The sequence below is a fragment of the Pteropus vampyrus genome, unplaced genomic scaffold (assembly GCF_000151845.1).
Source record: "Pteropus vampyrus isolate Shadow unplaced genomic scaffold, Pvam_2.0 Scaffold63, whole genome shotgun sequence".
Lineage (NCBI taxonomy): Eukaryota > Metazoa > Chordata > Mammalia > Chiroptera > Pteropodidae > Pteropus > Pteropus vampyrus.
In genome coordinates, this window is record NW_011888844.1 from 2,032,193 (window position 1) to 2,047,703 (window position 15,511).

General features: G+C 34.5%; 1 protein-coding gene across 1 annotated transcript in view; it reads right to left on the bottom strand.

The window, feature by feature from the left end:
* HDX (highly divergent homeobox) overlaps window positions 1-15,511 on the bottom strand; it is a 180,034-nt gene that overhangs the window by 17,196 nt on the left and 147,327 nt on the right. Inside the window, exon 6 of the mRNA XM_011361148.1 lies at window positions 10,104-10,311. Coding sequence (XP_011359450.1) covers window positions 10,104-10,311 — 208 coding nt within the window. The remainder of the gene's footprint in view (window positions 1-10,103; window positions 10,312-15,511) is intronic.

Here is a 15,511-nt window from a genome sequence, read left to right on the forward strand (position 1 = left end):
ATGAGAGGAATTTTTACTCAACTTCTATGAGACCATTGAGAAAATGACACCACTTCCTTCTGAAAACTGGTGCAGCATCTCAAGTAGGTCACAAGGGTCTGAGGGTCTGAGGATGACAGGGACTGGCATTGCTGCAATGTGAGACTTTAAGAAGAAGCAGCAGATTCAGTACTGGCATGAAAATTGACTCTGCATTGGCCAGGTGAAATTTGTTTGCATTATCCCAGTGACTCCCTGGTCCCTCACCCTACCCAACTTGCATACCACTCAAAGGCTCTTCCAGCTGCAGAGTCACATGCATAGCTGGTAGGTAGCCCCAGGCCTTGAGGTATACTGGTCCTTTTGTTAAGCTTCTCCAGACCCAGTACTAGGGGTAACCAACTTCAGCTCGCAGTGTGTTTCTCCCACTAGCCTCCATATCCAGCATAGACAGCAACCATCCATGAATCACTTAGTAGCTCCTACCAGGAAGCCCTGAACAATCAAAGGCAGCAGCTGACCTTGGCCTACATGGGAGCCCCTTTCAAGGCTGGCATCAGATCACAATAGAGCACCATTTGACTAGCCCCATAAGCAGCACACACAAAGGGTGGTCACAACAGTTACATGAGACTGCTACATAACATCTCATACCCTGTGGGTGTGGCCAATTCCCAAAGCCAGTCAGCCAGAGAGTCACTTCCATCCACTGATGTGCTAACAGCAATTAAGGCTTAGCTACAGCAGGAGAACACACACAAACATACAAGGAACAAAACAAGAGCCTCTAGATGCAGGTGATCAGGGAAACTGAGCTACTGGGCCACACAGGACACCTACTACATAAGGCCACCTGGCTAAGCCTGGGAGATGTAATAAATCTTCCTAATACATAGAAACAAACACAGAAAATTAACAAAAATGAGAAAACAATGAAACATGCCACACACACACACACACACACACACACACACACACACACACACACACAAAAACAGTAGAAAAGTCCAGAAAAAAACTTAATGAAAGAGAAGCGAACAACCTACCAAAGACAGAGTTCAAGACACTGGTTACAAGAATGCTCAATGAACTTAGGGCGAGAATAGATGATCTCAGTGGGGACTTCAACAGAGATAGCAAGTATAAAAAAGGACACAGAAACCACAAAGAAGAACCAGTCAGAAATAAAGAATACAAAAACTGAAATGCAGAATACACAAGAAGGAATCAACAGTAGAGTAGATGAAGTAGAGAATCAAATCAGCAAATTTGAAGACAAAGTATCAAAAAACATAGAATTGGAAGAACAAAATTAAAAGAGAATCAAAAAAATGAAAGTTTAAGATACCTCTAGAATAATATCAAATAAGATCTACATTATAGGAGTACCAGAAGTAGAAGAGAGAGAGAAAGGGATTGAGAACCTTTGAAAAAATAATGACAGAAAACTTCCCTAACCTGGTGAAAAAAATAGACATACAAGTCCAGTAAGTGCAAAGAGTCCCCAACAAGAGGAATCCAAACAGACTCATACAATGACATATCATCATTAAAATGCTGATGGTTGGAGACAAAGCAAGAATCCTAAAAGCAGCAAGACAAAGGCAGCTAGTTACTTAAAAAGGTACTTCCATAAGAACATCAGATAATTTTTCAACAAAGCTTTGCAACCAGAAAGGATTGGCACAAAATATTCGAAGTGATGAAAAAAAAAATAACCTACAACCAAGACTACTCTACCCAGTAAGGCTATCAATTAAAATTGAAGATGAGATAAAGAGCTTCTCAGAAAGGAAAAGGCAAAAGAAATTCATTACCAACAAACCAGAATTACAAGAAATGTTAAGGAGACTTCTGTAAAAAGGGAGAGGAACCCGTAAATAGGAATAATAAAATAGCAATAACTATGTACCTATCAATAATCACTTTAAATGTAAACAGATTAAATGCTCCAGTCAAAAGACGTTGAGTAGGTGAATGGATAAGAAAACAAAAACTATACATATGCTTTCTACAAAAGACCTACCTCAGATCAAATGACAAACACAGATTGAAAGTAAAGAGATGGTAAAAGATATTTCAGGCAGATGGAAATAAAAACTGCTGGGGTAACAATACTTATATCAGACAAATAGGCTTTTAAACAAAGGCTATAATAAGAGACAAAGAAGGGCATTACATAATGATAAAGAGATCGATCCAACAAGAGGATATAACCCTAGTAAATATATATGCATCCAACGTAGGAGAACCTACATATATAAAGCAATTATTGACTGACATAAAGGGAGAGATTGACATAAATAACTCATGGTAGGAGACTTAAATACCTCATTGAGACCATTGGACCGTTCTTCCAGACAGAAAATAAATAAGGAAACAGCCTTATATGGCACACTAGACCAGATGGATTTAATTGATATTTTCAGAATGTTCCACCCAAAAGCAGCAGAATATACATTCTTCTCAAGGGCACATGGAATATTTTCCAGGATAGAGTACACATTAGGCCATGAAATAAGTCTCAAGAAATTTAAGAAGACCAAAGTCATATCAAGTGTCTTCTCCGACCACAGTGGTATGAAACTAGAAAACAACTACCAGAAAAAACCTGGAAAATACACAATGACATGGAGGCTAAACAACATGCTACTAAACAATGAATGGGTTAACAATGAGTTCAAGGAAGAAGTCAAAAGATATCGAGAGACAAATGAAAATGAAAACACAACTCAAAATCTATGGGGCACAGTGAAAGCGGTCCTAAGAGGGAAATTTATCGTAATACAGACCTACCTCAAGAAACAAGAAAAAGCTCAAACAATCTAACCTTACACTTAAAAGAACTAGAAAAAGAAATGCAAACAAAGCCCAAGTGAATAGAAGGAAGGAAATAATAAGGATCTGAGTAGATATCAATGAAATATAGACCGAAAAACAATACAAAAGATCAATGAAACCAAGAGCTGGTTCTTTAAAATGATTAAAAAAAAAAAAAGAAAGAAGAAAGATAAACCTTTAACCAGACTAATCAAGAAAAAGAGAGGACCCAAATAAAATCAAAAATGAAAGAGAAGTAACTATGGACTCCACAGATACAAAGGATTATAAGAAAATATTATGAGCAATTATATGCCAACAAATGGAAATATCCGGAAGAAATGGACACATTCCTTGAAACATATGATCCCCCAAGACTGAGTCAAGAAGAAACAGAAAATCTGAACTGATCGAATACCACCAACGAAATTGAATCAATAATCAAAAAATTCAGAAAAAACAAAAGTCATAGATGGACAGGATGGCTTCATAGAAGAATTTTACCAAACATTTAAAGAAGAATTAACACCTTCTCTTCTCAAAAGATTTCAAAAAAATCAAGAGAAAGGAAGGCTTCCTAAATCTTTTTATGCAGCCACATTACCCTGATTCCAAAACCAGACAAAGATATTATAAAAGAAGAAAACTATAGGCTGATATCCTTGATGAACGTAAATGCAAAACTCCTCAACAACAGAAGAAAAAAAAAAGGCATATGATAGAGGCTTTGCTCATCCTTTTTGCAACCCTATCAAAGTTGGGACAGAAACACGGAACAAATAGCAAGCAAAGTCACCTGGAATTTAGATGAACAGAAGCATTACAACTAGGGAGAGAAATAATTAATCAACCTGCAACAGTAGAAGGTAGGAGGGGGCAAAGATGTGGTCTCCAGCAGATGAATGGAACAGAGGCTACGGCAGTGGCAGCCAGTAGCTGCAGACACCTCTTAAAGATACTGTGTCCACAGCCAGACTTTTGCAGTGATAGACTTGCTCACTCTGAGCACCAGCGGCAGGTTGGCTGCTCGGAGTGGAGGGGGGTGGGGCACCAGAGACTTACAGGGGGGCATTGAGTTGTCCAAGTGAGGGCCAGAAGTGAGGTTTTCTCCTGGGCAGGAGTGATGGTGGTATTCATTGTTCCTCTGTTGATCCCTCCTCCCTTCCCAAAGTGCTGACTCAGAGCTGCCACAGCTGAGACCTCATTGAACTAGATAACAAAGGTCACTCTGCCAAAAGGATTCCTTGAAACTCCACCTCCCTCAACTTCTGGCCCCACCCAAGCCACATTCAGTTGTATCCTTGGTGAGTCTGGTGCTCCTTATTGACCCAACCCCAAGATTCACACTGGTGGCAGCTCGCCTCAGTTTCAGTCATGGCCTCTTGAGGCAACTATAAGCATAGCATCTGTGGATTGCTTGCTGATTCTTAACAGGTGACCCTGGAGGAGAACAGGCTGGGGATAAACTTGGCCTGCAGCTGAACCCCTCTCAGGACTGTGCCACTGGACACCTACTACACAAATCCATGCTAATAAGATTGGGAAATGTAGGAGCTTTGCTTAGTACATAGAAACAAGCACAGAAAGGCAGCCAAAATGAAAGACGAAGAAACAGAAACTATGTGAAAAAACAAAACAGAGATCCAGGAATAATGGAGTCAAATAAGAAAACAGATGCAGAGTTCAAAGTACTGGTTATAAAGATGCTCAATGAACTTAGGGGAAGTGTAGATGAAATCAGTAAGAACTTTAAGAAAGAGATAAAAAAAACATAAAAATGGAAATAAAAATTATAAAAGGAAACCAGTCTGAAATGAAGAACACATTATCTGAGATGAAGAGTGTATTAGAGGGAATAAACAGGGTGGACAAAGAAGAGCAACGAACTACCAATATAGAAGAAGGGTAAACCAAGGACACACAATTATAATGGCAAGGAAAAAGAAGTCAAGACTATAATAATAATTTAAGGAGCCTATGGGACAAAATTAAATGTAAAAATGTTCAGGTCATAGGGGTCCCTGAAGGGGAACAAGTAGTTGAACTATTTGATGAAATAATGTTGGAAAACTTCCCTATCCTATGAAGAAAATAGACATACAACACCAGAAAGCTCAGAATCCCAAAAGAGATGAACCCAAAGAGGCCCACACCAAGACACATTATAATTAAAATTCCAAAGGTTAAATACAAAGACAGAAACTTTAAAGCAGCAAGAGAAAAGTAGTTAGTTCCCTACAAGGGAGCGTCTATAAGATTGGCAGCTGATTTCTCAAAAGAAACTGTGCAGAACAGAAGGGCATGGGACAAAATATTCAAAGTGATGAAAACCCAGGATCTACAACCAAGAATACTTTATCCAGCAAGCTATCATTTAGAGTTGAAGCACAGATAAAGAGCTTCCCAGACAAAAATAAGCAAAAAGAATTTACCAACACCAAGCCGGTATTACAGGAAATGTTGGAGGGACTTCTTTAAGAAGGAAAACACATGTATCAAAAACATGAATGCAGAATGGTAATAACTACATTCCTATCAATGAGTACCTTAAATGGAAAAGAATTAAGTGTTCCAGGGTGGCTGAATGGATAAGAAAATAAGACCCTTACATAGGTTACCTATAAGAGACTCACTTCAGATTAGAAGACCTGTACACACTAAAAGGAAGGGGATGGAAAAGAATATCGCCTTGATAGACTTAGAAGGTATTGCGCTGAAAGAAGTTAGTCAGATGGAGAAAGACAAATATCACATGATTCCACATACATATGGAATCTAAAGAACAAAACAAACAAAACAAAAACAGAAACAAACTCACATACAGAGAAATTGAAAGGGGGTTGGAAGGAAGGTGTAAAAGGGCAAAGGATTAAAAAGTACAAATAGATAGCTACAAAATAGTCATGGAGATATAAAATGTAGCATAAGGAAAATAGTTAATAATGTAATAAATACGTAGTGAGGAAGAGGGTTACTAGATTTAGTGGGGGATCACTTTGTGAGATATAGATCTCTAATCACTATGCCGTACAACTGAAACTAATATATTATTGTATGCCAATTATAGTCGAAAAAACTTATTGAATTGTACAATGCAAATACAAGCAACTCATTGTCTATTATATTTTAATAAAGCTGGAAAACAATCCTGAACAAAATATTAACAACTGAAATCAGAAAAATGTTTAAAATATCATACACTATGATCAAGTTGGATTTATTCTTTGGATGCAAGGTTGGTTTATCTGTATATCAATTATTGTCATATACCACATTAACAAATTGAAAGATAAAAATTATATGATTATATTAATAGATGCAGAAAAGTGTTTGACAAAATCCAGCATCCATTTAAGATAAAAACTCTTAGCAAAGTGGGAATTGAGGGAACATACCTCAACATGATAAAGGCCATATATGACGAACCAAAAGCTAACATTAAACTCAATGTGGAAAGGCTAAAAATGTTTTTCTAATTATCAGGAACAAGAAAAATATGTCCACTTTCACTACTTCTATTCAATATAGTATTGGAAGTCTTAGCTACACCAATCAGACAAGAAAGAGAAATAAAAGGCATTCAAATTGGAAAAAAAGAGAAGTAAACCTATAATTATTTGCAGATGACACAACACTATACATAGAGAACCCTAAAGATTCCACCCAAAACCTGTTATAACAGATAAATGAATTCAGTAAATTAGCAGGATATAAAATTAATATTCAGAAATCAGTTGCATTTCTATACAGCAATAATGAATTATCAGAAAGAGAAATTAAGAAAACAATCCCATTTACAATTGCATCAAACAATGTCTAGGAATAAATTTAACCAAAGAGGTAAAAGACTTGTACTTGGAAGATTATGACACTGAAAATAATTGAAGAAGATACAAATAAATGGAAGCATATACCATGCTAATGGCTAGGAAGAATTAATATAATTAAAATGTGCATACTACCTAAAGCTATCTATAGATTTGATGCAATCCCTATCAAAATATCAATGGCATTTTTTACAGAACTTGAAAAATAATCCTACAATTTATATGGAACCACAAAAGATCTCAAATAGCCACAGCAATATTAAGAAAGAAGAACGAAGTTGCAGGTATCACACTACCTGATATCAAACCATAATACAAGGCTATAGTAATCAAAACAGCATGATACTGTCATAAAATCAGACACATAGATCAATGAAACAGAATAGAAAGCCTTGAAATAAATCCATGCCTATATAGTCAATTAATCTGTGACAACGGTGGAAAGAATATACAATGAAGTCTTTACAGTCTATTTAATAAATGGTTTGGGGAAAACTGGACAGATACAAAGAAATAAAACTACACTACCTTCTTACACCATATACAAAAAAAATTCAAATGGATCAAAGCCTTAAATGTAAGATCTGAAACCATAAATCTCCTAGAAGAAAGCATAGGCAGTAAACCCTCTGACATTGCTCTTAGTAATATTTTTCCTGATATGTTGCCTCAGGCAAGGAAAATAAAAAAAAAAACAAAAACAAATAGGACTACATCAAACGAAATGGTTTTTGCACAGGCAAGGAAACCTACCACAAAACAGACAACCTACTGAATGAGAGAAAATATTCACCAATAATATATCTTATAAGGGGTTAATATCTAAAATATATAAAGAACTCATGCAACTTAATACCAAAAGAAACCTAACAATCCAATTAAAAGTGAGCAGAAGACCTGAACAGACATTTCTCCAAAGAGAACATACATATGAAAGGATGCTCAACATCATTAATCATCAGAGAAATGCAAATTAAAACCACAATGAGATATTATCTCATACCTCATCAGAGAAATTAAAACCACAATGAGATATCATCTCATACCTCTCAGAATGGCTATCAACATAAATCGAAAAACAAGTGTGGGCAAGGATGTGGAGAAAAGGGAATCCTTGTGTATGTACTATTGATGGGATGGTAAATTGGTACAGCCACTATGGAAAACATTATGGAGGTTCCTCAGAAAATTGAAACTACCATATGACCAGTGATTCCACTTCAGGTATTTATCTGAAGAAATCCAAAACACTAATTTGAAAAGATATATGCATTCCTATGTTCACTCTAGCGTTATTTACAGCAGCCAAGATATGAAAGCAATCCAAGTATCCATCAATAGATGAATGGATAAGGGAGTAGTTGTAGATATATACAATGGAATATTACTTGACCATAAAAAAGAATGAAACCTTACCATTTGTGACAACATGGATGGACCTGGAAGGTATTATGCTAAGTGCATAAGTCACACAGAGAAAGATAAATACAATATGATCTCACTTATATGTAGAATTTAAAGAACAAAATAAACAACAAACAAAACAGAAATAGACTCATAGATGGAGGGAACAACCTGATGGTTGTGAGATGGTTAGGGAGCTGGGGGCAGGATGAAAAAAGTGAAGGGATTAAGAAGTACAAATTGGTTGTTACAAAATAGTTAAGGGAATGTAAAGCATAGGGAATATAGTCAATAATATGGTAATAACTGTATATGGTGCCAGGTGGGTACTAGAATAGTCAGGGGAATCACTTCGTACATTATATAAATGTCTAACCACTATGCTGTACATCTAAAACTAATATAATATTTAATGTCAACTGTAATTAAAAAATTTAAAAAAGGGGAGAAGTGAAGAAGTATAAGAGGTTCAAATTTCTACGTATAAGACAAAAAAGTCATAGGGAATATAGTCAATAATATTGTAGCATTGTACGGTGTCAGATGGTTGCTGGACATATCATGGTGATCACTTCTTTAGGTATATAAATGTTGAATAACTGTGTTATAAACCTGAAACTAATACAATATTGTATGTTAGCTATATTTTAATAAAACATTTCAAAAAAAAACAAAAGGCAAAAAATAAACTAGAAATGTAATGTTAATGTCCTAATTAATAAAATAAAAATAGATCAGTGCAAGATTCTCTCTATCACAGATACAAAAGACAAAATATTGTGTGATTCCATTTACATGAAATTCCCGGCAACCACAAATTTATATAGTCAGAAATTGGATGGGTGGTTATCTGGATTTGGAGGTGGGAGTGGGGATTGACTGTAAATGAACTAAAGAAAATTATTTGAAGTAAAGAAAATATTCTAGAATTGGATTTTAGTGATGGTTATGGTTGCAAAACTCTATAAAATTTATTAAAAAATCATTGGATTCTACATTTACAATGGATGGATTCCTGATATATAAATTAAATCTCAATATGTGTTCATTAAAAAAAGGTCACAGAAAAGAACTGTTTTTATGCTGGAAGTGAAATGAAAAATACTTATTATGGATAAGTGGTATAATTGCATGTTATTATTTGAATTTTCATTTAGGGAAACGCTGAGAAGTATTATAGAGATGATCCAGCCTAATTCCTTTATTTTGCAGTTGAAGAAACTAAAGTCTAATGACTTTGCCTGAAGTCATGTCATCAGTTAGTGGAAAATCTAGGACTTGCACACAGGTCGTTTGACTACTATCCTGGTGTTCGTCATATTATACCATACTACCTTTCATTACAATGCATTTATAATGCTCTAACCTAAATTGACTAGAATTCCAATAAAACAAAACAATTATGAAATACTATTGAGCCTTTGAAAGGAGATCCTGTGCTCACTTCGGCAGCACATATACGAAAATTGGAAAAGGAGATCCTGCCATTTGTGACAACACAAATGAAGCTGGAGGATATTATGCTAATTGAAATAAGCCAGAATCAGAAAGAAAAGTACTACATGATCTCACCTATATGTGGAATTTTAAAAAGTCAAATACATAGAAGCAGAGACTATAATAGCAGTTACCAGGTTGAGGAGGGGGAAAACAGGGAGAAATTTGTCAAAGGGTACAAAGTTACAATTACATAGGATAAATAAGTGTAGAGATTTGATGTACAGCATGATAATTATAGTTAACAACACTATATTGTATCCTCGAAATTTGCTGGAAGAACAAATTTCAAATGTTCTCACCACACAGAAAAACGGTAACTATGTGAGGAGAGGCTATGCTAATTAGCTTGACTGTAGTAATTATTTTATTATGTATATGTAAATCAAAGCATCATGCTATATACTTTAAATATATTTGTTACTGAAAAATAGAATAAAAAATAAGTATATTTCTTTAAAAATGTTTAACCAAATGTTTTGAAGACTTTAGAATTGAAGTCCAGTAAGCCGAAAAGCAAGCAAAATGCATCAAATTTACAAAAGCTATTATTAGGAGGTTCAACATATAAAATACCTTGAGAGCTTCCTTCAGACAAACAGATGGATACTTCATCATTCCTGTCATTATCCTCTCCTACTTCAGGACCAGCTCCCTCTCCTGGTGTGAGCGCAGACAAAGAACCAGACTCTGGCTGCTCAGAAAAATCAGCAGGGCCTCCTCTTGGAGGTGGAACTTCAATCCCCATTAAACGATATTTCCTTCTTCGATTCCCAATCCAAGTCTTTGTAAGAGAAATACAAGAGGAAATTTGTAAACATAGAAAACTTAGCAATTCTGGACATTAAAATAATGGATGTTCTATAAAATATAATTTAAAATAATAAATAGGTACCTAAGATAATGAAATTTTATTATTATTCAATAAGCTAAAATAAAAATGTCTTCATTTTTACATATCTTATTAGCGGAAAGATGATATTTGTCTAAATATTCAGACTTTCAAACAACATGAAGTTCATTATAGAAAACTTTTTTTGTTTTTGTTTATTTGTTTTATGGAGAAAATATTCATCAAATCTTTTAAAAGGAACACGAATTGGTTCTTTTCCTAAAGGGCGTACAGTTATAATTATAATTCATATTTTATTTCTAATCTTGCTCTTTCTAGGTGAAAATGTTCTTTCTAGTAACTTTTTTGGCTCCATAATGGTTATCTGAGTATTTCAAGTATTCTAAAATTTCATTTTATTGTATTTAGAATAAATTTTTAATTTTTTATGTTAAAATAAGTTTAAATCACAGGAATTTGCAAAAATAGGTCTCCTTCAATCAGTTTCCTCCAATTTACATTTTACATAATTATAGCATAATAAAAACAAACTGAATATTGTATGTGTATACACTTCCATGTTCCTTTATCATAACATTCTTCTTCCCCTGCTTCCCACCATTCCTAACACCTGACAACCACTAATCTGTTTTCCATCTCTAAAACTGTGTAATTTCGATGTTATATAAATGGAGCCATATAATGTGTGACTTTTTGAAATTGACTTTTTTTCACTCAGTATAATTTCCTGGAGATGTATTTAAGTTGCATGTATCAATAGTTCTTTTTTTTTTTTTTTTTTGCCAGGCAGTATTTCATACTTATATACCACTTTTTCCCATTTTGTTTGCAATGTTTGTCTAACCATTCACTTGTTGAAAGACACTTGGATTGTTTCCAATTTTTGTCTATTACATATAAAGCTTCTATGAACAGTCATGTACAGGATGTTGTGCGAATATGTTTTCATTTATATAGGATAAATGCCCAAGAGTGCAATTGCTGAGTCATATGGCAAATTACATGTCAGCTTTATAAGAACCTACTAAATTGTTTCCAGAAGACTTACTATTTTACCTTCCTACAGGAACGTATGAGAGATCTGGATCCTTGGCATTCTTGCCAGCATTTGGTATTTTCAGTATTGTTTTTTAAATTTTAACTGTTCTCATTGAGGCATGTAATGATAGAGCATCGAGTTTTTAATTTGATTTCCCCAATAGCTAGTGATGAAAAATTTTTAATGTGCTTATTTACCATCTGTATATCCTCTTTAGTAAAATGTTTCTTCATGTCCTTTGCCTATTTTCTACTTGCATTGTTTTTTAAATGTCAAGTTTAAAGAGTTCTTTATATATTCTAGGTATGAGTTATTTGTCAAATATGTAGTTGCAAACATTTTCTTCTCAGTCTGTAGCTTGCATTTTCATTTTCTTGTTTTTTTTTGTTTATTTGTTTTTTTTTTGTTTTTTTTTTGTTTTTTTTTTTGCAGCACACACACACAAAATTATTTTTGATGAAGACCAAGTTATTGCTTGTTTCTTTTATGGACTGTGTTTTTAGTGCCATTTCTAAGAATTCTTCATCAAGCCTTAGGTCCCAAAGATTTTCCCCTATGTTATCTCCTTAAAGTTTTATAGTCTTATTTTTTTTTAAATTTAAATCTATGATACATTTTGAGTTCTTTTTTTTTTTTTTGTATAAGATGTGAGATTTAGGTCAAGATTCATTTATGTTTTCCTATAGATATCTAATTGTTCTAGCATTATTTCTTTAAAAAGTATTTCTTTCATTGAATTGCTTTTGCACCTTTGTCAAAAATCAATTAAGCTGGCTATATTTGTGCAGGTTATTTCTGGGTTCCCTATACTGTTTCACTGATCTATATGTCTATCTCTCTGTCAATACCACACAGTCTTAATTACTATAGCTATATAATAAGCCTCGAAATTGGGTTGGATGGATTTCTTTCACTTTATTGCTTTTTCCCCAGAATTGTTTTAGCTTTTTTAGCTATTTCTCTTCCATATGAATTTTAGAATTAGTTTGTTTACACCAACAACAAAAATAAATCTTGCTGGGACTTTTATAGAAATTGTATTAAACCTGTGTATCAATTTGGAGGGAGATTTTCATTTTTGCTATGTTGAGTCTCCCAGTCCGTGAACACAGAATATCTTTCCATTACTTAGAACTTCTGTGATATCTTTCGTCAGTATTTTGTCATTTTCAGTATACAAGTTCTGTACATGTATTGTTAAGATACATACTTAAGTATTTGGTTTTTTGAATGATTGCAGATAGCATATCTTTAATTTCAGTTTCAATGTGTTCATTTGTACTATATAGCATACAATTGATTTTTGTATGTTCAACTTATATCTAGATATTTTGTTGAATTTACTTATTAGTTGTAGGAGTGTTTTTGTAAATTTCTTAAGATTTTCTGCACAGCCAATCATGTGTATCTTTTATTTCCTTTCCTCGCATTGCTGTGCTAGCTAGAACTTCTAGTACTGTATTAAATAAACGTAGTCAGAGTGCCCATCTTGTTCTGTTCCTGATCTTAGAATAAAAGCATTATATTAATGGTGTTATATTATGTTATAACACCATTAAGTATGATGTTAGCTGTAGGTTTTGAATGTTTTAGATTTCTTTTTTAGAGAGAGACTTTTAATGATAAATTCAAGTAACTATTTCATATTAGATGAGTTGTGGTAGTGTGTACTTTTTGAGAAATTGATCCATTTTATCTAAATTGTCAAATGTGTGCATGTAGAATTGTTTGAAGTATTCTCTAATTATCTTTTTCATATCTATAAAGTCTATAATGATATCCCTGGTTCATTCCTGATATTAGTAATTTGTGTCTTCTCTTTTTTTCTTTTCCAGTCTTGCTAGATGTTTGTTAATTTCACTAATCTTTAAAAAAAAACACTTATTTTTCCATCATTTTTTCTTTATTTCTCTTTTTTTTACCTTTTGACCCCATTCACTCATATCATCCATCTCCCAACCCCCGCAACTGACAACCATCAATGTTTTCTGAATCCAATAATTAAAAAAAAAAGATAGACTTTACTTTTAACAGTTTCAGCTTTATAGAAAAAAATAGGTGAAAAATAGAGCATCCAATTCCCTTTGTTTTTAACATCTTTCTAAAATTAATATGGTAGTGATGTCAGAAACATGGCAGACTAAGAGACATCTCCAGATCTTTCCCCTTGAAACAACAATAAACTGAACATCTAAAACTCAACAACAAACAACCAAACTGCATATCAGCATATCTGAGCATGGGATCTGCATATAAGAGCTATCATAGATCAGAACTCAAGGTGTCGGGTGGTAGATCAGGACAAAAAAAAGAAGCTACCACTCTCAGCAGGAGCTCTCTGTAGGAAGAGAGAGAAGAGGAGAAGGCACGGCGAGTTCCCTGAATACTCCTGCCTGGAAGAGCTGTGAGCTCCACGTGGCCAGCAGGAGCGGCCAGGCATCAGGGCAGAAAGCAGAGAAGCGGGGACGGCAGAGTAACAACAGTTGATTTTTACTAGCGACGGTTGCAAAACCAAGGCTGAGTCACATCCCCTGTCCTGTAACCCAGACGGCCCCATCCCCATACACTCCAAGAGTGAATACCACAGAGCCTCAGGGGAACCTGAGCAAATGCTACAGAAACTGTCACTAACACTGACAAAGTCTGAGACTGAGGGTAGCAAGCATGATTAAACATCTGTAAGGGAAAAAAGGCATTATTAACGCTTTACGTAAAGCAGAAATCCAAGAGGATTAGACTCCACCTACTAGAAACCAAAAGAAAAAAGCATTCTTTGCAACAGGCTAGAGAGACCCTTATATAGTAAAGCTTCTTTCTGGAAATACAGCAAAATACATTCCATTAATGCCAAGGTGGAGAAATAGTCCATTAAACACCATGAACAACCAAGGTGACAAGGCATCTCAGAAAGAAAGAGAAAAATCTCCAGAAAATGAGGTTACAGACATAAAAATATATGACTTAAATAACAGAGAATTCAGGATGGTACTTATGAAAAAACTCAGTGAAATTCCAAAAGAATCATATCGAAAATTTCAAGAATTGAAAATACAACTAGATGAGCAAAATGAGTTATTTAGCAAGGATATTGAAACCTTCAAAAGAGAAAAGAACTTTTGGAGAAAAAGAACATACTATGAGTTGAAAAATGAAAGAGCAAGCCTGGGAAATAGAGTCGACCAAATGGAGGAAAGGATCAGTGATATCGAAGACAGAAATCTAGAAATAAATCAGAAGGAAGAAGAGAGAAACTGAAAATGAAAAATAATGAAAGAGAAATACAAGAACTAGTTGATATCATCAGGAGAGGAGACATAAAAATAATGGGCATTACTGAAAGCAAGGAAAAGGAGCAGGGACTAGAAAGCATTTTCAGGCAAAGAGGTGATGAGATTATTCTAAATCTAAGGAATGAACTGGAGCTTAGAAATGAAGAAGTCACCGGAATACTCAATTATCTCAACCCAAAAAGGCCTTCACACTAACACATTATATTAAAATTATCAAAAATTAATGACAAAGATAGAATTATCAGGATAGTCAGGGAAAAGAAGACAGTAACCTATAAAGGAAAACCCACTAAATTATCGTCGGACTTCTCAGCACAAAGTTTACAAGCCAGAAAGGAGTGGAATAAAATATTGAAACTGTTAAGGGAAAGGAACTACCAGCCTAGAATAATCTATCCAGCTAAGCTCTCCTTCAGATATGAAGGAGAAATTAAGACCTTTCCAGACGTATAAAAATTGAAGGAATTCTCCACTATGAGGCCTGCACTACAGGAAATACAGAAAGGGGTCAGCTCATCTAAAACAAAATGACCAAAAAAAAAAAAACATAATTAGGAATAAAGTGACTAGCAGGTTGATAGAAGCAGAGGAGTGCAATCCTTACTAAGAACAGGGCATTATAAGCTTAAACGGTAAGAAGAGATTTGCTACAGTAAGATAGTAACGAACGTTCAGCATACATAAGGACAAATTGAGACAACAAGGACAGAAAAGAGGAGGATTCGAAGATCCAAATATGCAAAGAGGAATGGAGATAAGGCATGCGCAGAAGAAAATGGACGACTGTATATATAGATAGATA